General features: G+C 46.8%; 1 protein-coding gene across 1 annotated transcript in view; it reads left to right on the forward strand.

The window, feature by feature from the left end:
• The first annotated feature begins 18836 nt into the window (after positions 1-18836).
• LOC135902426 (chondroitin sulfate proteoglycan 4-like) overlaps positions 18837-27307 on the forward strand; it is a 154154-nt gene continuing 145683 nt past the window's right edge. The window contains exon 1 of the mRNA XM_065432474.2: positions 18837-19235. Within this exon, the coding sequence (XP_065288546.1) occupies positions 19094-19235 (142 nt within the window). The 5' untranslated portion in view covers positions 18837-19093. The remainder of the gene's footprint in view (positions 19236-27307) is intronic.

Below are 27307 nucleotides of genomic sequence, written 5' to 3' on the forward strand. Positions count from 1 at the left end.
AGATTAGTGCTCGAGAATGTCTAAGGTGTCAATATTATCGTGAACAGAGCCTTAATAATCGAGAAATCGAGGTAAATGCAGGGCATAATTGGAGACTCTCTCGGGACATTCAAGTACTCGCCCGATGACGAAAGCACTCCTCAGTTAAGTTGTGTCACTAGTACTTAATCACTCGCTGCAAAAAAAAAAAAAATCTTTGTATTGTATTATCAGGCGAAATAAAATGCTACTTGCCCAGTTCTATTTCATCTTTAGAAAAAATAACTAATTGATATTACCCTTGGCAACGACGCGGGCGGTCGAAAGGTTTCGTCTTCGTTCGACTCCGCGCCGCCCACGCTTTCGAGCTTCAGTAGTTTCATTATCGCCTAGTGATGCGCTGGTTTTGCTGGATCTCGAAACTCGCACAAACTGCAAGTAGCAGAGAATTCAACTTCCATGTGATGTCGCGGGATGCCCGGACGGACTACGCCACTTGACCAAAAAGCATCTGCCGCGGCGAATCCACCGCTCTTTTATTGGCTCGGTGCCGCCGTCTGTCGGGCGCCGTTTAACTCACCGACGGCAGCAAAGGGTTGTGACGGCGTATGCAACGTCATCAACCATGTGTGTGTGCGTGTGTGCGTGTTGCTTACAGGCGCCTAATAACCAGAGCCGCGATGCCGCCTAAATTGTATCAGAGTCTAACATCTTTCATATAGCGCAAAAGTATTTTTCGCACCTTACAGAAGTACGGCTGGTTGGGGGGGTGGTTTTCAATAAGATTATGCACACATAGTCAAGCACGTTCTAAATTTTTTCAGAAGATACTGTTGCCCGAAAACTCCACATTTGCTAATTAGGCACAGGACCTGCCGTGCATTCTTGACGGCCGTTGAAACGATGACGACATGGTATTCAAAATTATCCTACACATTTTAGGAGTTGCATTAAAACCTGCTTTCATTCAGTCACGATCAAGTTACAAATGAAAAGTGCATGTGGATGTGTAGCGAGGCACACCAGAAACAAGCGAATTGAAACCAGGAGTGCTGCTTTGTAACGTACCATTTAAATTTATTTGTTTGTTCCATCCTGCTGAGTGGCTAAACGCGGCGTGACAGCAGCATAGCGGCATGCGAGCCGACTATGAAGGACGGAAAAAATGAGAAGTGAAATGGGCTGTTACAAGATATGGCTCTTGGCCTCCTCCCTAAGCATCCTTGTGCACGTGCACGGACTAGGGGATGGTAAGCATTGATTATGGGAAGGAGGACCGCTGCACCGTGGTTTGATTCCGCCTGCTGAAATAGACACCTTCAATATGCGACGTCAACGTCAAGAACACGTATGGTGAACGCGTCTTTGATAAAGCAATAAACGGGGCTAGATGGTGGAGGTTCATGATTGTGCTGCGCGTGGTGTTACACTGATGGAAGCACTAAAGAACGGACATAAAATAACCTAAAATGGACATACGTGGCAAGTGGACGTACTTGCACCATGGAAGTCCACTTCTTGTTCTTTTATGCTGGTGATCTAGTCTCTCCCGTCAATGTAATATTAAGCACAGTACAATCATTAACATCTTTGGCTTGTTACAAGTGAGCACCGCATACCTCATTAAACGTGTCAAGCCAGCTTGTCTGGCAGCCTGTCCTTATTAAGCAAATGCTGTTAAAATACACATTCAGTGCACTATTATACTACAGGGGAGCAAACAGCTAGACCCGGGACCAGAAGACGACTACCCTATCTGTGGCGTCTGTTTAGTGGTCCCCCATATCATATCAGTGCTTGTACCAATGGATGAACCAATTAAATGCATGTACCAACTCAAAACCTCTTCACTGATGTCATAGGCGATTGACAGATTTGCACGCATTTCGCAGTGTAACCAGAGCGCAATAAAAAGAAGCGCAAACAGAGAATGTCATTAGAACTCCAATACGAAGGCGCACAAGAAAAGCAACAAATGAAACAGAAAGCAGGTCACAGCGAAATTTGAGGCCCCATAACGTAAAGCTGTTGCAAACTTTTCTATTTCAATTCTGCAGTGAGCCCTCCACGACTGGTAAAAAAAATTCTGGAGCCACCACCCACTGTGCCTGTCGGTCACGCGACGTCGCGAAAACCTCAAACCCTCCCGATCTGATATGATATGTGTACACTGATTACGCATGATTAGACCGAACAAAAAAAATAATAACATTTGATTTGACGTCTTTTTAGCGATTACCGAAGAGGGCGTTGTTTGAGTATTTGCTACTTGTCAAACTTTTTTGAGTGCGCCCGGTTTGCCTGTCCGTCACGCGACGTCCCAAAAACCACGAAAATTCACGCGTCAAATGTCCTGTACGCATTAAAGAAGCCATAATATGCGGAACAAAACTGAAAATTTTCTGAATAGCCGGAGGCTGCCCTGTTTGGACAGGAATAGAAGATGATTTCCCGGCGATCACCGTGGCACTGGCTACTGGAGCTGCCGGGTAGCATGAATTTATTTCCGTATAATAAAATATTTTGCGTGGCAGTATTAAGTTATCGAGACCGTTCGGCACGTATACGACATTGCTCTGCCAGCTCTGCTTTACTGAGAATCCATTCTAGCGGCATTTTTAACCTTCCGTTGGACGCCGCCGCAATTTTCAACCATCCAACGCAAGCTAAATAAGGGGAAGCGGACCAATCGCAGACGCCGGCAACACCGTGCTCATCTCGTTATTTGCTTTCACTGTGCTGGCTCGGCCCTATAGAAACTCTCTCCTTTTGAGCGTGCTCCTCTCCTCTTCTCAGCCAATTAGATAAGAAAACTGCTCAATGTAGGCAGTGTCATTCGCTTTGAAAGCAAGAGAAAGTGACATCCATTAAACGAGAAGCGCGTTTGATTGGGCTTTTCAAACAAAGATGCGGGTTATCGCCAGACGCTTGCGTCGGTGGTTACGTAAGTCTTACGTAAGGAGATAGGAATAAAACAGATTGGAATAGTTTTACGTTATAAGGTTCCTGCCTTCAAGTTATTCGACCATGAGAGCAGTCTTTTCCACGTGGGGTTTTTCCCGAATATCAAGTGCATGCTGAATACCAAACAAGGCCCACTGCCAGAATTTTCTTACCAGATTTTTTTTTAGACTCTAAAATGAGTTACCTTATTCAAGGAATGACGATTGAAAACCAATACGTTGGTACACTCGCGTACAACTTTCTGTGGCTATGAAGGGAAAGCTAGGGGTGCGTCGCTGCTGCACATGTGTTACCGCGCCAGGTATAGCCCGGCAGCGTTAAAATTATGGGGTTTTACGTGCCAAAACCACTTTCTGATTATGAGGCATGCCGTAGTGGAGGACTCCGGCAATTTTGACCACATGGGGTTCTTTAACGGGCACCTAAATCTATGTACACGGGTGTTTTCGCATTTCGCCTCCATCGAAATGCGGCCGCCGTGGCCGCATTTCGTGTTTCGTGAAAATGTCGTGTCTATGGGCTCCCCCTGCCACCGGGAAACACCACCTCCCCAAACGAAGACGACTCAGGCTTTGAGTAGTCGCTGAATAAAGATTTCTTCTTTCCGAAAGGAGATTGTTTCATGCCCATCTGTAATTGTTTGCTGCAACCGATAACGCTGAAGACAGTGCGATGCTTACCACTTATAACGTTGCGCCAGCTATCGCGCCACTGCTTCGCATAATGGGAGTAAGTGCTCATTTTTCATGTATTATTTCTGACTGGGTCTGCCACTTTCTGGTATCCGCTCACGTCGCTAACGTCTGTCGTCCAATTCACCACACTTATAGAGGTGTCAATCGCGTGAACACGATTGTTCCTTGTGAACAAGGATGAAAAGCTTCTTTTATTTAGTGGCTGGGAAAGTATTATTAAGTATGAAGCATTTTAGCTAGCCGGCTAGCTAAAATAAAAGCTTAGCAATAAGAACTGCAAACTAAGAGAAAAGAAATAATGAGATGGCAGGGAGGACAACAGACGCATAAATTACGTCCACCAATTACAAAGAAACACCGCGAAAAAAAAAAGACAGTACGCGTGCACAAGCTCATTCTAAGTTCAATTTTGAGACATTGCGATCATTGGATATTTTCTATACGCGACAGCAACGAGCACACAATACAACTTTAATTTCTGCTTACGTGCCAGAAGGAAGATGACTGCAATAATAACTCGCTGGTATTGCCTTCACGAAGAAATAAGATAAGCTGGGTTAAACTTACCCCTTAAACGATGTCATCGCCAGCAGGCACCGCTTAATGTTCTAGTCTCCTAAGGCTCACGGAACGTGGAAAACGAGGCAGTCATTATCATGGACGTGCACGGGGAAAGCGGTCGATAACGTTGGCTGCATTTCCTTTTTCCTGATTGGAAAGTACTCCAAGCAGATACATTATCATGAATTTTAATTCTTCCTCTGCATATGTACGATATGTGTGATTGAGGTATTTAGTGAATACCATCTATTTTATGAAGGTAATGAAGGTAATTATGGACGAAATCCAGCTACGAGTGCCTTTCTTTTAGGACAGAGAATTATTTAATTATGCGTGGTCTTTAGATAAGTGCTTTCGTACGAGGTAAGGTCATGTCGTTATAACCTAACGCTAACTCTTTATAACTACCGATCGCCAATTTTCGCGCACATAACGTCTCGAACGCTTGATTTCGCACGCACGGATGCACACACACGCACGCATACAGTGATGGTGGTGCAACAGGCGGGCTTAGCCTGGGGCGCTTTGCTGGCAGTCGTTGAGCATCTCATACCCTACTAGTACGAGTTCTTCACCAAACGTTCATGAATTTGGACCTCGGAGAAACACAATCAGCAGGCGTAGAACTCTTTCCTTGATTACTCCTGGCTCTTCGGGAAACAATACGTCTTGAAAGCTTGCGGGTGGAAGACCCGTCTTCTGCAGGCAGTCTTTCTTCTTGTCTTCGAACTCTGGGCACAACCAGGTGAAGTGTTCGACATCAGCGATTTCACTACATAAGGCGCGAAGTGGGGCTGTGGTTCGAATCATCCTAAATAATCGTTCCTGTGTGCACTCTGAACCAGTTTTAATGCGGCAAACGAGGTTGGCTTTTTCGCGAGTGAGTCTTTTGACAAGACAGGTCTGATCTGGAGTTTCGTGAAGCATCGGAAAATTGTCGCGGATTGCAGCTCTTGTGTGCTGCAGGCTCTTTCGGGAACGCTTGAAAGAGCCTAGCGCGACAGGGCATACACTTTCTCGTTGCTTTCAATTCGAACATTCGAATGGAACCCGCTAAAGTTTGACATTAAAGCATTTATTCCTGAGGTCTTTAACCAGTGCCAGCGATTGCTTAGTGAGCTCGTCACGCGGTCAGCCATGATACAGTCACTGCAGCGCTTGCTTTGAGTCTCTGAGTACTACGACATCTTGTGCAGAATTGGTCCTCAGTTTTCGCAGAGTGGCAACGGACAGTTGTAGACGAAGCTCAGTAATCCAGCTGGTCAGACCAGGTCTCTCTCTCTCTCTCTCTCTCTCTCTCTCTCTCTCTCTCTCGGACGCATCTTGCTTTGAGGAATTCAATTAGTTCAGTAACGCCTCGGCGCCACGAGGGCCTGTGGGGTTGTGACCCGGAATGATTTTTCACTAAACGAGGTCCGACGCAAGACGCCGACAACGGATCTCATGCGACACGGGTTCCTTGACGCCATCGCTTTAATAAATAGATCAGCTCGTTCAGGTTGGGACTTTTTCATCCTTCCTACCATGTATAAATATACTTGAATCTCTGCCGCAATGCCTACTTGTAGTACAGAAAAGCCTGTCTTCTCTTACAACTCGCACATGTCGAACACGCGACTGCGCCCCGGCTGAGCTGGCTCGCTTTAAGTGCGATCGTTCGACATTTGTAAACACTTTACACTTTATGCTGTATTAGCCGCGAGCCTCAGTGCACATTTTACTTCCTACTCTTCTGGGAATAACAGTTACGGCAGACTAAACTCTCTGAAATGTGCATCATAAGCTTGCTTCCGCTACCGAGCTTCATTTTCACATCGCTTTCATTTTGAATGTAACATATCTAACATAATTTTACATGTAAATATGAAGTCCATCTTTTTCATAATTTTCTTTCTTTCGCCCTCTTTCGCTCTTAGAGCCTTTCAATCCCTCATCCCCTCCCCCATGCAGAATAGCATGTAGGCTGTTATACAGGGTGGTTTCTTTAGTTTTCCATAATGTTTAAAAAGATCGCTAAAAACGTACACAGGACAACAGAATAGTGGATGGTGCACACACGGCGATGACTCACAACTGTCTTTTTCAGTATTTCAGTACGTTCTTAGCGGTATTTTTAAACATTATGGAGAACCACCAACTCACCCGATCTGCCGTTCTTCCTTGGCTTCCTTATACTGCGCAGATTTTTATACAAAGGCTATGACCGCAGTGAACATGACGTCATTGCCGAGGATTCCTCGGTGAGGGGGACATACTTTGCCGCCGATAACGTGAGCTTCCGAATACTAATTAACAAATGTATGTTCATTAAATTTTTTATTGGGACCATGGCGGCAGTTGTTTATAAGACGAATTTGGAAGCAGTCACATAATAACGCGCCCTCATATTTTTCTTTAGTGTCTTGAAAATCGCACCTCGTTCGAGATATCCATCATCAAATTTAAACGCTAAATTGAAGCAGTATCGAAACCAAGCGCTCCGGGAGCGCCGAACAGGCCGCCCCGCTATCACATCAACGCCAAGCGACGAAAGACGCGACGAAGTTTGAAACTCAGCGAAGTTCTTAATCGGGGCGGAAAGTGATACGGCACGTTTCGCCTGGCAAGCATCTGCGGCGACATTCAATAATTCAAACTTCGTCACATAATTCGTCATGGGGCGTTTCTTTATAAGATAGCCGCGAGGCGCACTCGGTTTTGACATTGCCTGGATTGAGTGTTGAATTTAGATGATGTGCTTTTCGAATTAGCTGCGATATTCAAGATGTTTAAAAGAACGGGGTGCAAATGTGACTGTCCACAAATTTTGCTATATAGTAACTACAATCAAGGCCTTACCAAAGAGTTCTACTAAGAAAGGTTTGTTAATTATTCTTCAGAGATTCACGTTATTAAAGGCAAAGTCCGCCTCATCTTGGAACTCCCTTGCAAAACCATTGCGTTTTATACGCTCAAAGCTCTTGAATAAAAATATTTGTTTGTGTGAAAATAAAGAAATATAGATACCCTCTATACACGTCGGCAGAAACCTCTGCATTTCGATAAAGAGTGTTTTCTCTCTCTCTACACACATCGTTCTCTCACTTTCTCTTTATAGAAAGTAGCTCCTGAATGTTAACTTGAATTTTGCCGCTATTATGCGTCGTGACATCTCTGTGACAGTGTTTCGGCGTAATGAGACGACAGAGCGAAACAAACTCTATGGTGGCGAGGTAAGTGACCCTATCTATCTATCTATCTATCTATCTATCTATCTATCTATCTATCTATCTATCTATCTATCTATCTATCTATCTATCTATCTATCTATCTATCTATCTATCTATCTATCTGTCTGTCTGTCTGTCTGTCTGTCTGTCTGTCTGTCTGTCTGTCTGTCTGTCTGTCTGTCTGTCTGTCTGTCTGTCTGTCTGTCTGTCTGTCTGTCTGTCTGTCTGTCTGTCTGTCTGTCTGTCTGTCTGTCTGTCTGTCTGTCTGTCTGTCTGTCTGTCTGTCTGTCTGTCTGTCTGTCTGTCTGTCTGTCTGTCTGTCTGTCTGTCTGTCTGTCTGTCTGTCTGTCTGTCTGTCTGTCTGTCTGTCTGTCTGTCTGTCTGTCTGTCTGTCTGTCTGTCTGTCTGTCTGTCTGTCTGTCTGTCTGTCTGTCTGTCTGTCTGTCTGTCTGTCTGTCTGTCTGTCTGTCTGTCTGTCTGTCTGTCTGTCTGTCTGTCTGTCTGTCTGTCTGTCTGTCTGTCTGTCTGTCTGTCTGTCTGTCTGTCTGTCTGTCTGTCTGTCTGTCTGTCTGTCTGTCTGTCTGTCTGTCTGTCTGTCTGTCTGTCTGTCTGTCTGTCTGTCTGTCTGTCTGTCTGTCTGTCTGTCTGTCTGTCTGTCTGTCTGTCTGTCTGTCTGTCTGTCTGTCTGTCTGTCTGTCTGTCTGTCTGTCTGTCTGTCTGTCTGTCTGTCTGTCTGTCTGTCTGTCTGTCTGTCTGTCTGTCTGTCTGTCTGTCTGTCTGTCTGTCTGTCTGTCTGTCTGTCTGTCTGTCTGTCTGTCTGTCTGTCTGTCTGTCTGTCTGTCTGTCTGTCTGTCTGTCTGTCTGTCTGTCTGTCTGTCTGTCTGTCTGTCTGTCTGTCTGTCTGTCTGTCTGTCTGTCTGTCTGTCTGTCTGTCTGTCTGTCTGTCTGTCTGTCTGTCTGTCTGTCTGTCTGTCTGTCTGTCTGTCTGTCTGTCTGTCTGTCTGTCTGTCTGTCTGTCTGTCTGTCTGTCTGTCTGTCTGTCTGTCTGTCTGTCTGTCTGTCTGTCTGTCTGTCTGTCTGTCTGTCTGTCTGTCTGTCTGTCTGTCTGTCTGTCTGTCTGTCTGTCTGTCTGTCTGTCTGTCTGTCTGTCTGTCTGTCTGTCTGTCTGTCTGTCTGTCTGTCTGTCTGTCTGTCTGTCTGTCTGTCTGTCTGTCTGTCTGTCTATCTATCTATCTATCTATCTATCTATCTATCTATCTATCTATCTATCTGTCTATCTATCTATCTATCATATAGGTAGTAAATGTAAATGTGCCGAAAGTGCTCCAAAATGTTACACGGCCACGCAGAAAGTTTTATTACACGCAATTAAATCCATGCTCTCCAGTAAGCGCGAGTAGCCAGTGCCTGAGTGATCGGCCGCAACCATCTTTTATTCCTTTCGGAACGGGGCAGCCTGTGGCTATTCAGAAGAAAATTCAGTTTTGTTCGGCATATTATGCATCTTTAACGCATACACGTCACTTTGACGCGTTCAGTTTGTGTGGTTTTATGACGTCGCGTGAGAGGCAGGGGAAGTGGGTGCAGCCCGAAAACTTTTGACCAATAGCCGAGAGCTAATGGCGAAAAGGCGTCGAATCAGAAATAACCATTTTTCTTTTGTTCAGTCAAATCATGCATAATCAGTGTGTACACGTCATATCGGATGGGGAGCTATCGCGGTTTTCGTGACGTCTCGTGACAGACAGGTGAAGTGGGAGGGGTCCAAAAACGTTTTTGACCAATCGCGGTGGGCTGATTGGAGAATTGGAACAAATAACTTTGGAATAGTTTTTCGTTATAGCGCCCTTGGCCCACACGTGCGGGCGAGTCACCGCAGAGGCGCAGATGCAAATGTCGTTGGCGTACATTGAGACATGAACTGTTCGCGGTAAGTACTCAGCAACTCCTACAAGGACGAGGTTCAGCAATATGGAGCTCAACACCCCACCCTGCGGTACATCACGGCAGATATAACGTTCCGAAGTTGGGCCGTCCTCGGTCTGCAAGAAAAAGCACCTCGCACTCAAACAGTCCCGAATCCATTGATACATCTGGCCACCAACTCCCGCAGCCTCAAGTGAGTTCAGTATTGCCTAGTAGGCGACATTGTCATATGCTCCTTTGACACCGAGAAAAAGTGCTATGGATAAGCGCTTGAGGTTCTTAAAGCGAAGCCTTCTTTGCCTCTTCCTTCAGCTTTTGCACTGCTGCTGCTGCGGCTTCTGCTGGGGCTGTCTTGCACGCCACGTCAAGGGGTGATTCAAAGCGTGTATGTACATGAAAGGAGCGTGGAATAGAGGAAAAATGATTTAAGAAACTTGTTTAAACCTTTCCATCGCGTCGTATGTGCACAATGCCCTCTAGAGCTGCCTGGGCGTCGGCACATTATCATCTTGACTGCTGTGATTATCCGTGACCCCTGGCGAAAGCACTGCAGGAACTGCAACGCTTACCTTTCTACTAACGTGCGAGTCCAGAGGGATGAAGATGGAGAGGAGGCAGAGAATGGGTAGAACCGAATAACAGCCTTGTCAACCTTCGCTTGCATTTCCCACAAGGGGAAGGGGTGAGGGAAAAGGTGACGTGGAAAGCAAGGAAAAACGACAGCGCTTACGGGCAAAATAAAAGTATGGAACGATACGTTTCTGCTACTTCTGAAAAACAAACATCATGGAAATTTTACAACTGACACAAGGCGCTCAGACGCAAAAAAACACCGCAGGGTCTAGGCGACACCACGGAAGCGGTCGCACGTTAATCATCACTTCTGTGCCCGCCGCGGTAGCTAAATTTGTTGCTATGACATTGTTTGAAGTCGCGGATTTGATCTCGACCGCGGCAGCCGCATTTCGACTGGAACGAAACACAAAAACGCCAGTGCAATCAAAATTAGGTGCACGTTAAGTAACACTAGGGTGTCAAAATTAATCTGGAGTCTACCATTATACCGCGTTCCTCACATTCCGATTGCGCTTTTGGCACGTATATCTCTTAAATTCAATTACATTTTAACACTTTTGCCATGATACGATGTGCCCTGTAAAGCAGTGACAAGGCTCAATCCTCTCGGAGATTATGAACAATGGTGCACAACAACGACCCAAGCAAACACGTCTCCCTGTGTGTCCTGTGTATTAAGCAGACACACAGCAGCGGTGACCGCAAGGTAACGTTTAACATCAGCTCACCAGTTACGTATTAAACTAAACGATGAAGAAAATAAAGATGCGCCATCGACATCACCGCTAATTATCGTCAATCAAAGCAAACCCCACAGAAAGCTTCGCTTACATTGATTCCCACAGTGCGTGGAAACCGCATAATTCTGTGTTCTTGGGCCCAGGTAACGAGGTCAATAACATGTCGGTGGATGAGCGACCTCGAAGAAAGCCCGCCATGGCGTCCGAATAGATGCTGAATCACTCTAAGTACCATTCCAAGCGAGCAACAATCATTATTTCCATCACTTTGCCGACGCAGCTCGAAAGCGCAATCGGATGATATGATGATAAACCAGGCGGAGATTTCATAATAGGGATAAAGCGACTCGATCTCCATTGTTTAGGAACAGCACCGTTGTGGCACGAGTCATCGTCGTACTTCAGCAGCTCACCACATGCGTCATATCCAAGGCGGCATAGGGCAGCGTATGTTTTGCCACCTGCTTGCTCCTGGTGACGAAGAACGCCTGCAGGTCGCCAACGCAGCGCGATCTCGTCAAGTGAAAATGGCAGGTTCATTTCTGGTACACGTGCCTTAGGGACGTCACTCAATGCTTCGTCAGTAGTGATGATCACGGGCCCAGCAGCCCACGCACAGAACTCTTCAGCCCCTTCGAGCTGCGAACGGCGTTGGTAGAGGGCCACAACTGCAAAGGGCTTCCTTTGATGTGGGCATGAACGAAGACCCCTAATTATTCTACATCTGTGCGAGAGTGATTTCGGGGACCAAGCGACTGACAGAAAGGTTTCCATCGCTTGTCTTTCAATTTATCCTTACGGCGCTGGACTTTCTTTTGTACGCGTCATGAAGCCCTCGGATCTAGAAAGGACTTTTTGCGCCGATACCTTCTTTCCACTTCATGGCGTGCCACACACAGCCTCTCCAGTTCTACATTGAAGTATGTTCGCCTTGTTGATTTTGTAAGCGAGCAGAATAATGCTGTCATTGCTTACGCGATTGTATCTTCTATATTGTGTCAAAGACCTTCCCGACATGCGTCATGCAAATGCTATTTAAATCTTGAACAATCAACACTACGCAAAATAGTAGAGGAGGATTGCTCAACTCCACTAATCTTTATGTATGTTGGAATTTAGTGTGTCTCTATGCCCGTAAATCATCGGACGCTCGAGGCGAAGCGCCGTGACACCAAAGTCATAACCAAACAGCTACTGCATGTCGTGCCCCGCAGATAGGTAGGGCTGCCATCATTGACACAGCACATGTTATGGTTGGCAGCAAAGGAAGCAATATCCCTGCCTCTGGAGTCAATTTCAGTGCTTCCCATAGCTGGCTTTGCGCGTTAAGGTTACCTGGGATACCTAGGGGACATTGCTCATTAGCAGTATTTCTTTAAGCCTTTTGTCGTCAAAGTAACCCGCTGCGGATATGTAGGCTGCAGTAAGTGAGAATGACGCGGCCTTCTTTTTGACATGCAGGCAGATATATTGATTGGCGTCATGGGGTTCACGGGTGGGCGACGTATGTAAAATCCGTGGGATGTAGATGTTAACTTTGTTGCGCGCACTGCAAGGGGACGAGACAAAAGATTCGTAGCCAGACTGTCTGGGTGAAGTCGATGTATTTGGTTCGCAAATGACCAGTATGTGGAAATTATTTGTAAAAACGAATTGACGAAGGTTTGATATGCTCGTCCTGGTACCTGCGGCATTCCACTGGAACATCGACGCGTCTTTAACTTCACTGCGAAACGGTTGACTCATAAGCACCGTCATTCGACTATTTGTCGAGTCATGGTGCTCATACGACGCTAGCAAGCACTGGACCCAGTGCTTGCTAGCGCACCCAGTATTTGCAGAGCATCTAGAGCTGCTGGCATTTGCAGCTTGTTTAGTATCATGTGGATCGCGTTAATTAGCGATTGCAGCATTGCGACCACTTGCCTGTCCTGGTCGGACAAATCACAGACAGTAGACGCCGGGGATTGTGCATCAGAAGCTTGCTGTGATTCCTTTGGTGATTGCTCTCGTTTTGGTAGTGCCGGCCAGGCTTCGGCAGGTGTGGTCGTCTCAGTGGATTTTTCCTCGGTGGTCCTTGCCGCAGTGCACAGCCTGGGCAGCAGAGGAGGAGGTGATGATGTAAGAAGTCGCAAGCGCCTCGCAGAGGCAACGGCCTTCCTTGAAGAACGTCGGCGTCGGGAATCCCGCCTTCCGAATTTAGTGGCGGCTTCTCGATGAGGACAATGATCCCTCAACATCTCTTCGAACATGGCCTTTTCCGTTTTAATATTTCGGCAATACTTCGATGAAGCCTCGTGTGACCCGCCGCAGTTCGAACACTTCATTACAGTGGAAGCACATTTATCTGCACCGTGGGGCTCGTCGCTGCGGGGGCATGCTTGCTGGTTTTCGCAGACGCTGCTCACGTGTCCAAGTTTCATGCATTTGCGGCATTGAAGAGGCTTCGAAGTGAAGGGCCGCACAGCATGTCTGAGGTATCCCACCTTAACGTGCGAGGGCAGATATTAATACGTAGTAGTGACGGGGAATATTACAGCTGTAAAACTGCGAATGACGAAACTGGCTTTTTATTGGGAGAACTTGAGCCCACAAAACAAGTCACATTCAAAGCACAACAATAGCGGCGAACGAGGTCGGCGATCGCCGAAATCTGATCTGCCGGTCAAGCACGTCATCTTTTACACACGAGCCGTCGAACGTTCCAGAGTAATCACTGGTGCCCGCGTGTCTTCCAGAAAGCTCCACACCAATCGCGTCGCGCATACATGCAATCAGATTACACAAAATTCGCTGACAAAAGACAGCGGATTGAACCATCGATAACATTCCAGGAACTTCCGATACTTCCCACTGAGCGACAACACGTGTTAGACGGTGAAAAGCGGTCACCCGAAAAAGATGAACAAGTACACGTGTATATATTTATCCTTGAATGCAATCTTCACGCAGCGTGAATTGCCTGGCCGAGTAACATCAATAATGGCATCATCATTTGCTGGCTTGACAAGAATTGGCAAGTCGTTATTAATGATGACCGCGTCTACGTAGTAGATTACGCCGGTGACTACATCAGATTGCAGAGGGATGCCACCAAGGATGCCATCAAGCTCTGTTACACTGCGTAGACTGATCAGAGCCCCCGCATGCTGTACATCCAGCGTCAGTAGATTTTTTCGGGTGTTCACTCGAACGTTCGATATTTCGTTTGGCAACAGGCCTTCCAGTGACATCGGCACATGTTACTTGCTAAGTAGCTTCATGTTGACGATAGGAAGCGGGGGTACAAATGATGGCATCGGTGCCCGGCCTCTGCGTGTTTCTTACTGTTCATGCACTTGACGATGAAGACGTCCTGGTGTTTCTTCTCTTCGCTTTGCTGCTCTGCGCAAGTTCGAAGTCGTCATCGGAATGGTCCTGACTGCTGAGAGAGTAAACATTGGTGTCCTCACTGCCGCTGTCGCTCTGTTGACCGATTCGTTTCCTGGAGGTGGCCGCTGCTGACGCCGCCGTCGCCGGCAGACGTCCGGGGTGGCCCACTTACATCACCACCGAGCAAGAAGCGAAGACCAACGGGTGCAATTCGATTTTTACAGAAAAAAAAAACGCATCTAGAAAGAACATCACTGTGGACGAGATTGGATTAGATTGCCTTCTACGATGGCGCACACCCACTGCGAGGGATTGGCCAAGATTTGCATGGTACTAGAAGGTTGTAGGTAATACTAAAACTGGTAAAATTGTCAGGAGAAAATGAGTAAAAATCACGTGTGAAGAATTTAAGAGAATATCCCTAAGACAACTATGAATTCCGCCACGGCTGTGCAAACATCTGTGCGGTAGTTTTCAAGGGAGGAGGCTGCTAGAGAAAGAATATTCAGAATGGAAAAGTTTAAACCAGGTTGCCTGAACGTTGATTCTAAAATGTTTTTCCTTAAAGAAGAAAAAGGACGACAGATTAAGACAAAAATATGCCAGACCAGCCTTGTGACGTTAAAAGTTTGATACTGGTATACGACGACGCAATTGTGTAAAAATTACTTCAGTTTTTCTGGTGTGAAAGGAATTTTTGTGCCGAGGGAATAGCAGATGTCGATACTCTGAAAAAAATACTATCGCTGGGTTCATGACGTCTTGAGCAATTGTATATCTCCTTACTCTAGCAGTAACTAAGTGATGCAATACTTAGGAAGTAATGATAGTAATGAAGGAAGTAATGAAGGGCCATTGAGGGCCGCTCTCGCGAGACTGACAGCCATTTTGTTCATGCACCCAAAGTAATCTAATTAAATTTATTCGGGCAGACACTAGGAAATGAAATATACGTAAAACGTTAGTTGCACTATTTGTTGCAAGCGATGCACATAAAGATAAAGAATCCGTTATTATTACTACCGTCGATGTTAATAAATTTAGTTTACGTAAGACTAAGACTAGAGCAAGAAATTCAGCCAGAAATGCGAATAAGTTGTCCGCAATCCTGTTTGAGAATGACCAGTCTATAGCATGCAGGAGCGAAAATGCCAATTACATATTTTTCTCCACACTGTGAGACGTCTGTCGCAATGACCGTATTTATAGCGAAACTCAATAAATGGTCTTGTAATAGTTCATTTAATATAAATTGAGAAAGAAGTTTTGCGTTGTTTGGGTAGATGTCATCACGGATGATTTGTAGACTCTCTCGGACATCACAAATATGGGGTACCTATCAGATACGTATATTTAAGAAACTAATAATTGTTTGCACAAAGACCACTTGTGGTGTAGGAAACTGAGGCCAGTGTACCCCGAAGAATAACGCAGGCTGGGAAATCAATATGTTTTCCAATATTCTAATAGGGGATTTATATATATTTGTGAATGTTTGCACCGTCAGTAAACGATATGTACACGATATGGAAGGCCACCGGATCTCTTGATGTAGTACGTTATTGGCAACAACTTTCGGTAATCCGCAGCCCAAGCACAGGGCTTCCCTCTCAAGCAGAACAAGGGCGCGTAATTTATAAGCTGGCGCAGAAGAAAATAGTAATCATACAAATTCTAAAATTGGCCGCACATACATATTGTATATCATTAGAAGTGGGCCTCTCCGCATCCCTGACCGACTGTTGCATAGCTTACGTAGCATGCCAACACTCCTTTTAACTATATACTCAATATAGCCAAGCCAGCTGACGGAACCGTCTTAGGTTACACCCAAATACTTCAACGACTCCACCTGACTGCGTCGAAAGACACTTCGTCGTCACCTTCTTCGTCGGCCAGCAGGACTAAGCCCAAGAAAACTTGCTACGAAACATCATTTGAGCACTCTCTATAGCTTCGCCTGCTCACTAAAGCACTCAATTTATGCGCGAAAGTGTGGAAAAGTCGATCCAATAGACGCAATCTACCACGCGTAACTGGCAGCCTGAAAATCAATTCAACGAAAGGCAATATCCATACCGGAGTGAACTGCACTAACTCAGGATATTAATGACGCAATTTGCATAATTACTCTCCCATTTGTGCGGAAGTGCACAGCAACTTTTCACTCACTCGAGGAAGTGGAATCGCGAAGTGCACAGGGGAAAACAAAAATAATACGCTACACGCAAACTGCGCAGAAGCTTTGATTTCGAGTCATCGATTTCACTAGCAAGGCGGCAGTCCCTGCTGAACCCTTGTCAGTGCGTTTCCGCAGCACAAGCGGTAGCTCGCGCAGGGGTGGTTGCAGCCTGGCTTTATTAATTTTGGTAAGAGCGAAATCGCAGCCCGTTAGCGTTCAAGTGGTCTGCATCCTATCCGTAGCTAATGCTTTAAAGCCCGTCCAATATATGTTTGTAATTGCCCATAGTACCTCGTAATTACGGTTCCAGGTTGCGTGTCGTTCTTTATCGACGAGCGGATTGACTAACTCCGCTTAACTTTTAGTGTATATTAACGAACCATCCCAGTTACAGCTTCGATTGATGCAGTTCTCTTTGAGCGTTCGCAGTCACGCGAACACACGGCGTCTGACGCAGTGCAGAGCGGTCCTCATTTGTATAAATTAGAGCCGAGATGCGTACTGTCCGGCTTTGGCGAACGGGTTGCACTGAAGCACATGCATTGCAAGCACTAGGAAAACAGAGGCGTTTCTCGCTCAAAATGGGATCACAGTGGTGCGTATACCTTGATGTCCGCATTGCGTATACAAATTCAGAGTGTGATTTCGGGAAGTAATCAGTGATAGAATATTCATCAAGGGCGCACTTGCAAATTATTCTACCTAGCACAAACGTCGAAGGTGACGTAGTGCTCATGCATTGTGAATGAAAAAAAAAACGAGAAATAGAATGAGAAGCGCGTTGTTTGGCTGGTTTCTAAACGCAGCGGAACACAGGCCGATGGCATGTTTGTCTGCTCGCATCAATGCACCAGCTTCACACAGATAAATCCACACAGTTTGACAATGTTCGAAACGTTTTGTAAGGGTACTACACTGAACAGCTGTGTCCGGTATCTCATGCTATCTGATGTCGTGCTAACAGATGAAAACTGACGCACTGTCATCGTCCTGTAGGTCAGGTTCTGTTCGAGCCACGAGCGACGTTTTCAACATGGTAAAGGCCGTCCTTGGAGAGTGCGTTAATCGTTTTCGAAGCTAGCGCAATTTTACCTCATAAGTGACGACTTAAAAAGGGATAAGGCATATCCTGTGTTAGTCAGGAACGAATTCTAGAGTAATGTTGGCATGTGTGGAGAGGAGTTCTGCTTCCATGTCTTCTGTAAACTCATAGCGTACACGCAAATTCATCGAATGGTCAACAATAATCGAACAGCAGTACTGCTATAGAGACATGCTTCTTCGGGCAAAGGTGACCCCAAACAAATCGGAGCCCATTATTTGCCAAGTTGCCTTATGCAAGTTCAGAAAGCCGTCACCTCGCTCTCCTTCCGATCAGCCGTCAACATTGGCCATCGTCCTAACATCGCCCGTTGAAAAAAGAAAAGAAGAAACGTTCCTGCATGAGAGAATTTTTGTGAATACGTGCCCAGTCGTCTAAGCACCATAAGCAAGCAGCTAGAAAGAGAGCGGACTGCACTGCAATGTTGTAGACGATCGACGTACTGTACGAGTTTAGCTCATGTTCCATTACTCTGCCGGGAGTAAATGCAGTTTCTTTCCTACGTAACGTGCTCCTAAAGCCTATTTGGAACCCTGCATTGGCAAAAAAGAAAGAAAGACAGGAAGGAAGAAGTGTACACAACGGTAGCAGCACGTCACGATCTATTGGTTACGTTTACGTTCGACCTCGAGTCAAACACTAGCGTCCGTAGGGAACCAAGTTTTCTAGAGCAATAAGCATCTACCAAATATGTGTATCCACACGCGTTGTTTGAGTTCCTTGATTCCCATTCGCAACCTGTGATTGGCTGTTTAACTGATTATTGTTGATTATATGAATATGTGATTATATTATTATATTCATTATTAATGGGACACACACAGCGCCATGTGTGTCCCATTCTGTTCTCCGGTGCATGTATCTAGCGCTGTTTTTAAACATTATTATTATTGTGGTTTTATGACCGGAAGCAATGTCTGGATTATGTGCGACGACATAGTGGAGGGAATCCGGATTAATGTAGACAACCGCGGGTTCTTTAACACGCGCTCAAATTCAAGTACGCGAGGCTTCTTCGTATTCCGAACAGCAGAGTGCCACTCGGGTTCGTTCTCATATTTTACCGTTCCCCGATAGTCTATTTCACACGAAGGAACTGTGGCCCAGTGACAATTGCGCTGGTTGTCAGTGTACGCGGCGCACGGGCGCTCGCAAAGCTCTCCCTTCAATAAACCAACGGGGCACTCCAGCAAAGCTTTTTCGCGGCTTATTGTACTACACGTACTCGTAATGGAAAGCAGCGCAACATAGAGACAACAACAAGTGAGGGTACGAAGACAAGCGCTGCGAGAACCCACTCCATCCGCACCATCCGCAGCACCCGCATCCTGCACGACGCTGCGCCCGGTTCCGGCTGCGCCACGAGTGACAGACGCGCACAGCTCCGCGCTGGCAACACCGGTGCATCCGGAACCGAAACCGGCGCTGCCCTTTCCTTTTCTGCAGCGGAGAGAGCGCCGCTTGCGGCGCGAGCGGCGGCCGCCGTCTGCCCCTCCGAGTGCGCCGAGTGTGAGTAGCAGCAGCAGCGGCAGCGCAGCAGACGGCGTAGTGGGCCGCCCCCGTGGGCCGCGCGGCAGCAGCATCACCAGGAGCTGGAGGAGCATCAGCAAGGAGAGGAGAAGGGGACCGTAGTAGTAGTAGTAGTGTGTGTGTGCGCGTGTGCCGGGGGAGTCGGGCGGCAGGGTCGATGCGTTGGAGACGGCGATGTGCGGCCAGCGTAGCCGGCGGTCCTCCGCCTGCTAGTAGCGGATAGAAACGTGTGCCGACCGGGGTGCCCCGTCGCAGACATGGGGCGCGAACCCCGGTCGTCGTCGTCGGCGACGGCGCGGCGTCCGCCGCCGGACCCGTGGATCACGTCGCTGCTCTGGTGCCGGCTGCTGGCGATCGCGCTCTTCTCGTTCGGGCCACCGGCGCCGGCATCTGCCAGGGGTGAGTGGTGGTTCTCGACGGCTTCACTTTATTTTTTTTTTACTACCCCCCCCCCCCCCGGAGTCTCATCTTGCACCCCATTTTCAAAGGCCCGCACAACGATGGGCCGACCGGTCAAAGCGCGCGGAGCGGCAAATGCCTTTTTGACTTCCCTTTCTCATCCTGGCATTTCTTCTTCTTTTTACTTTTATCAATCGGCGAGCCTGGAGTGGTCCGCAGCGAGAAGTAGAGCGCTTCATTCGTGCCTCGAGAATGCCTTTCGCTTTCCACAAATACCAGCTTTGTGCGGTCTACTTAGTCTCTTAGCACGCGCGCGTCTCACTGTTCTTCCGGTTCTTCTCCACGTGTTCTATTTTATTCGGGAAACGATGAGCCATTGCCAAGTTCTTTGGACGTGCTTTTACTTTCTCTCCTTTCTTTCCCAGCAATCTCCGACATATACCCTCTTTTTATTATTATTATTATTACTTTTACCGCTACACGAGGGATTAAAAGATTCTGCTTTTTTGGTTAAGTGCTTTTATATATCGGACTGTTTTCTTGCTATGCGCAAGAAGACAGTATGCGTTCATTAGTTGCGCATATGCAGCTCACTGGAGGAAATGCTCGCACTGCTGCTGGGCCCTGCAGCTTAACTAGCAGTTAGTGGGAAGCTCGCATTACAGAGACTTTAAGACTCGGAGGAGCAAAAAAGAAAAAAGAAAGTGCGACGAACTCGAGAACGCTTAGTTACAGGTACAGTTATGTGCTAGTTTACAGCTCACCTAACCACCAGCAGATGGCAAATGCTTGCATCCATGGCCTAACTCGAGAACGCTTAGTTACAGGTACAGTTATGTGCTAGTTTACAGCTCACCTAACCACCAGCAGATGGCAAATGCTTGCATCCATGGCCTTTCTTTATTTCTTTTTCAGAAACCTTCTTCCGGTACATGGTTTAGAGTCCGTCGCGAATGCGACTCTATTTCGTTCTAGTAGGTAATCTTACGCAAGTTCAAGTTAGGTTTCTCTGCCCATCGCACGTTGGGGAGTTGGAAAGCGGCTGAGATTCCGGAATACAAATAATTAGTACCGGCTTCTGCCCCGCTGTGTTGAAATTTATTTTCTTTTTCTTGTATTTTTTTGAAATAACTGAACCTTCTGTGCTATGATGTGGATAAGGCACTTTGTTCATAATTATTTTTCTCTCTTTTTTTTTGCAAACCTGCCTATATAATTTTCTGTTTGAGCAATGTGTCCAAAATGATTATGCTCTGCAGAAATGTCCCCGTGTGCATTAAAAACTTGTCTTTGTTTCTCATATTTTTTTTAAATAACTGAACCTTCTGTGCTATGATGTGGATAAGGCACTTTGTTCATAATTATTTTTCTCTCTTTTTTTTTGCAAACCTGCCTACATAATTTTCTGTTTGAGCAATGTGTCCAAAATGATTATGCTCTGCAGAAATGACCCCGTGCGCATTAAAAACTTGTCTTTGTTTTTCATATAACCACTACGGAAAAGATGCAGAATTTGGACGGAGTATGCATCAATTCCGTAAGAATGTTTAAAAAAGGCTATTTTTTACATCGTTCGCTTTACAGTATAGCGCAGTAAACAGAATGATGTCACACCAACAAGGCCAAGTCGAAGCCATGCTGAAAATTTTTTGAGCTGCCGACGGAGATGCTTCAACGGGGTGGTAAAGGTTGGAATTATATTAATTAACACAATTCTGGGGGTTTTATGCACCATACCCATGATTTGGTTATGAGGCAGAGGGACTCCGAATTAATTCTAATCACCTGGGGTTTCTTTAACGTGCACCTAAATCTAAGTACACGAACGTTTTTTCTTCTTCTTTTCTTTTTCGTCCTCACTGAAATGCGCTCGCTGCGGCCGGATCGAACCCCCCGATTTCGAGCTCAACAGCAGTGTGCAAAGAAAGCAAAGGTTGCAAAGGAAGCAATGAGAGCTCATTATGAAACATAGAAACGACGCTGCGGCAACAGAACTTGCGGATGAAGTTTGGTGTCTTAAAAAACGGTTCGAGGTTTACAGGCTTTGGCCGTCTGGGACATCGTGTAGCAGACTGATCTTGATTAGCTTCGGCTACTCGAGGCGTCTTAAAACGCACTGAAGTGTCGTTGCACAATCTTTTCTCTCTTTTTTTGTGCTTGTTTTCTTTCTTTCTTTTTTTTGCAATATGTCTCGCCTGAGACGCAGCTGCATCGGCCGCGCGGTTGAACCTGAAACCTTTTGCTTAGCTGCAGAATGCCATTGAGCCACTAAGCCACACCTGCGAGCGTCGTACTGCGAACGTGCACGGGTGCTATGTAGTTGATATGGAAATCCCTAAAAAAGATAGATAGATAGATAGATAGATAGATAGATAGATAGATAGATAGATAGATAGATAGATAGATAGATAGATAGATAGATAGATAGATAGATAGATAGATAGATAGATAGATAGATAGATAGATAGATAGATAGATAGATAGATAGATAGATAGATAGATAGATAGATAGATAGATAGATAGATAGATAGATAGATAGATAGATAGATAGATAGATAGATAGATAGATAGATAGATAGATAGATAGATAGATAGATAGATAGATAGATAGATAGATAGATAGATAGATAGATAGATAGATAGATAGATAGATAGATAGATAGATAGATAGATAGATAGATAGATAGATAGATAGATAGATGCCATGGCAGGGAGGGTAACCGGAAGATAGATATCCCGTTCGCTACCCTGCTCTGGGGAAGGGGTACGTGAAGGCAGAAAGAAGAAACAACGCACACACACAGAAAATGAGAGGGACATGAACACTATATCAAGAACAGCGGTCGAGTAGCGTGGTCCCTTCGTGTGTGAGTGCTGCCTCACGGGGCCTACACAGGTCGAAACGCAGCCGCATAGGCTCCGCGACCTCGTCACGAGCTGCAGGAGCTGCGGGATCCACACATTAGCCACAAATGCCAACAGCGCCGTGCTTCGTTGTTTAATAACTATCGTATCGCGACGGACCGCGAACGACGACCAAGGAGCGATTCACGGCCACCTACGTTCGCACCGGCAAGCGCGGCCTGCCCCGAAGCCACACAGATGTCCCGCGATTGCACGATTACGTTCACGGCTGCTTGCATCGCCCTCGCTGTACGTAAAATAAGCGTCAGCGTATGCAGACGTCCTGCTCCTGCGCTGCTGACTGGTTTTGCCAGGTCTGCGACTGCAGTAAGGTGGTATTTGATCCGCACCGATGGCACCGGCTGTTGGAATCTCAGCGCTGCCACCAGCTGTCGGAACCTCAGTGCTGACACCCGTTGTTGCAACCGGACCGTTGGCGCCCGTTGTTGCAAATGGGTCGCAAGCCCCAAGGGTAGCGTTGGCCTGGCGGCCTGGGGCACACTGGAAGCATCCGAAGGTCCCAGCAAAGCATGAGGCGACTGCTAACAGAACAACTTGTTTATTCTAGCATCGCAAAGAGCGGGCGGTCAGGTCGACCGAAGTAGAGAGACGGGAGAGCACGTTACTCAACAGAAGAAATCGGAGCCTCTCTCCTGGCGTCCGGGGGCAGCTGCTCTTATACTCTTGGCGTCGCGGGCAAGAAGGAAGGTCACGGGACGACACCACGTGACAGCGGCGACGGACGGACTGAGAGGCACGTTGGGACAAGGAGGTGACGCATCAGCCGGGCCGGCGCCGGTCAGACCCCCTCGCTTCACACTGGGGGAGCTCCTCTCCCCGGCTGCCGCGCTTTGATAAGCGTGGGCACACACACACACACACGCACACACGAAGACACGTGGCACTGAACATGCCGGGACGCGCTCGGCGGGGATGCGTCGCGGCCGCTCCGAACGGGCCAAAATGTCCGCCGCTTTGAACGAAGCCCCGGCGTCCGTTGAATCCGCGCCGGCTACAGCGCGCGTCATAGGCGAAACGTAACAGTGGCCAATATATCCGAAACATCCCGAGCGAACAGTTTGCTATACCACTCGCCTTGAGGCCAACTTGGTCGCGCGACCTTTGCGAGTCGCCGGTGTGAATGAGCCCTTAGGCCCGCTCCACCCCGACAGCCTCCTTCAGCGTACGTTCACGTTAGAAGCGCCTTGCAGGTCGCTTGCTCTGCTCGAGAGAAGACCGCCGTGATTCAGCGCCCGCAGCCGCTTTAGGAAACACGCTGACCTCAGCATCGCCAAGACGGAGACCTCCTTCCGGGCTCCGCTCTCCCAGCTCAGCGGGATTTCGTAGCCGCGAATTGCGGGCAGGTTCGAGGCCGCGATAACTGCACAAAGCAACCCGTTAATCCTCCCCCACCCCGCCTCGTTTCTGCATACTTTCTAGGCTCGTCTTTCCCTTTCCGTCAACTCCACTTCAGCTCGCGTCCGCCGGAAGCCTTCTTTATTATGATTTTCTGTGTATCTTCTTAATCTTTTTTTTGGTAGCTCCCTGAACGATTGCGATCTGGATAAACGAGACGGGAGGACATCGTGTCACAGATTTCGCAGGCGCCGCTATAAATCCGCCCATTAACGTTAACTACCACTGCACTGAATGCGTACGGATGCTGTATGGTTGATATGAAAAGCACAAAATAAAATGAAGCAAGAACTGTATGATAACAGGCATGATGATGGGATCAAAACATATTTATTTCACTATATATAAGCAACAGCTATAGTTTACGACGCCGGTGCATTACTTAGTTGAGTAGCCGTGGGGCAGAGCAGCCAAACACAAGCATTTCAATTAGACCGGGAGTACGTGCTAGATCAGCGACTTTAATGTGTACTTTTCCTTTCGTTTGCCGTTTTTCTTATTTTTTTAAGTTCGCGTTCTCGTCTGAGTGCGAGTGCGACTTCATCGCTTCATTTCTGTATCTTTCTTTTTTTTTCTGAAGTAGGAAGGGGAGGTGTTTCATTCGTTAATTTTAATCCCTCGCGGCACTTAATTAAACGTTTATTTTTTGTCAGTTCTTATTTGCCATAGCATGCAGCCAAGCGTTGGACTTCCCTGCATAATCACAAGAGACATGAAACACACGAAAGCAGGTGCTTCTAACTTCTCCACCTGCTTAACCGCTTGTAACGCTATCGCTAAACGTCTCGCTTGCTTGATTGAGTTCAGTTGTTTGACTTTTAAAACAGGGAAATAATGAGGTGGAGGACAGCTCAAAACTACATGCGAAGCACGCGTAGCGGGACTTAAATATTTAGGGAACAAGGCGCAGATTGTAGAATGGGATACACATCAGCTCGTTTCTCGTCGCAACACTTCTCCAAGTATAGCTCTTTTAAATCAATTTCTTCGGCAATTAAGGTCATCGTCGCATAGCAGCCGCCATTACAGACTGACCGAGCTGGAATATTCGCGACACCCGTCGTTGGTGGTCATTCCAGGCTACGGCTCCGCATCGATCCTCGCTGGACAAACAAGCGCCACTTTGCCTTTGAAGCGGGTGCGGGGGCTGCTCACTGAATACATTACTCTACGAGAAAGCTCGCAGAACTTTCCTTTGCAGCTCTTTGATGCCTCTCTGTGGCTAAGAAGAATACGTGCCGAATTTTAATGACCAAATTTGGGAAACACTGAGCCCATTAATCGCTGGACACGAGCTTGCCAAGCGCTCAAGGTTTATAGCAAGGCCTCGAAGATTCCTACCATTGCTGAGTACACGCAGTTTCAAGTTCCAGCGGCTAAATGTCATGTCGCAAACCATTTTTTCCCCCGACTTCCGCGTTCGAATTCATGAATGCGTGCTGTTATCGATGGGCAAGGGAGCGGTTGCTTGTTGGGTCTGTTGGAGCATTGTGTTTTGTTTGCTTAGGTAGTGGTAGGACAGGGAGAAACTTAAAGATATGCTCATGTAGACAGCCGTGCCCGAGCAGGTAATGTACCGAAGGTACTCGATCATAAGGGGTCACCATTGCGTCGGAACATTTGCTGTTGCATTCACCTGGAGTAGCAAGAGTAGCATCAGACAAACTTCTCCAGTTTTTATTGAAACGCCTCTCTCTCTCTCTCTCTCTCTCTCTCTCTCTCTCTCTCTCTCTCTCTCTCTCTCTCTAGCCCTCTTTTCTTTCCCGTTTCTGCGTAGTGCGGATCTACGGTTGGCAACGAATGAATTTACCTCCTTCTCAACTGCAGTCTATGACCGTTCGAAGTCGTGGTTCATGTCAAACATTGCCGAGAATCCAGCCTAGAACAATGTTACCAAGAAGCGACCTTCCCCTATATATGTACGTTTACATTAAATGCGGAATCGCTTACAGACGACTGATAAACTACTCTTTCATCATACTGCTTCTTTCCTTTTCTCGCATTCGGTGGGTACTCGAACTATCGAAATCCTATAGGCAATAACTGATTAACATGTGCAAAGTCATATGTTCATAGAGCGTGTGTATACGGTCTATAATTATCCTTTAATGAATCACTGTCGGTATGCAGGCTCTCTACACAATTTCCAGAACGCTCCATACGATGATGAAATGAATTTTTTGCAAAACTGCAAGGTGTCTAGATGTGCTTCCTCCGTCTTGGAAACCAAGAACCGCGTCGAAGCAGGTATATATGATACAATCAACTCCAACTGTACTCTTTCATTTAAGGGACGAATATTGAAGCAATGGCGACGCACGTTTCAGACGAACCTACTTCCGCACTCGGCAATGGCTACTCGTGATGAGGCATGCGTTCCACGGTTCTCACCCGATGGCCTCCCGAGACGATGCCGTTCGGGTTTTCCGTATAACTATACATTTGAGTTCCCATGTAGGTCGCTGCAAACTTCTCCCCGCCCCCCATTGCCGCGATGCGTCATAAATTTGACCACGTTTGGGTGAGCGGGGGAGCATATGGATTGTCGCCCTTGTAAGCCCGCGATTCTCGAGTTTCCGGCGCAGTTGACGCGTCAAAGGCGCCGACTCAAGTGTGTGGAACGGGGAAGCGAGGGGACGTTTGTTTCACTCCGGTCATTTATTAACGAGATACCCCTACCCGTCAAATTCCCGGCAGCTTGAGGGAAGAGCGCGCGCGACCTGCTCATTTTTAATCTAACGCCGAACGTCGTCTTTCAGCGTGCGTTCTCTCCTGTGAGTGGGTGCATTTTTCATTAGTTCCGTAGGACCTTGCGCCGGCGGATATAAAAGAAGACTGCTTACATTGGAGAACTTATTTCCTTTTCCTCTTTATCACACACTCTCTCTCTCGTTATTCATTATTATTACTTTTTGTTTTGCTCTTTTTAAACTTATTCAAACCGCCTAAACACTCCTGCCAGTCGTTCCAGAAGCGTTCAAACTCCGAACGCTACTCCCAATCGTTCAGAAGTGGTCATACCAGGCTGAGCTCAAATCGCAAGAGTTCGCAGTTTTACAAAATAATAATAATAATAATAAAATAATAAGAGAAAAAAATAAAAATGGAGGGGGTGGCATTTCATGAAGAACAACAACAAAACAAAAAAATGGGCCTGAGAGAAAGAAAGAAAGAAAGAAAGTAAAGGAAGAAAAAAGAGCAAAATATTTGCGACGCCAGCAAGCGGCCTGCTTTCAATGAGCAAGCGATGTCTCGGGGCTCGTTAAACGCCTCCCGAGACCGAAATTAATCTGGCGCCAGCCGCCGTGTACGATGCCCGGGGCACGTCGAAAAACCCGGCGGCCGTCCGCTTAATACCACACACGTGGTCGTTATAAAAAAAAAACAAGAGGGGCAATAAACGGAGCGCGAAGCAGTGTAATGAAGCATCATGGCGTAAAAAAACGAGAACGAAGCCGCTCACTGTGGTGCATGTTCATAAAAATTCTGCTAACAACCACCAGTGGTCTTTTCCCGCGTTATACGCTCCGCGTTTGCTTTTGCCGTTGTTGAACGATGTTTTTAGGCTCGTATATGTCTCACTCGTAAAAACAAGAAAAACAAAGAACAAGAAGAAACTGGTGTATCTTTGCTGACGCAGCGCAATAAGCACTGTATATATAGAAGTCGTTTATCCGCACCATTTTAGGTGTATGCAACATACATTATGATTTTAGTTGCATGTCTCTGGTGAATATGGATGTCGGAAATT

The sequence above is a fragment of the Dermacentor albipictus genome, chromosome 1, assembly GCF_038994185.2.
Source record: "Dermacentor albipictus isolate Rhodes 1998 colony chromosome 1, USDA_Dalb.pri_finalv2, whole genome shotgun sequence".
Lineage (NCBI taxonomy): Eukaryota > Metazoa > Arthropoda > Arachnida > Ixodida > Ixodidae > Dermacentor > Dermacentor albipictus.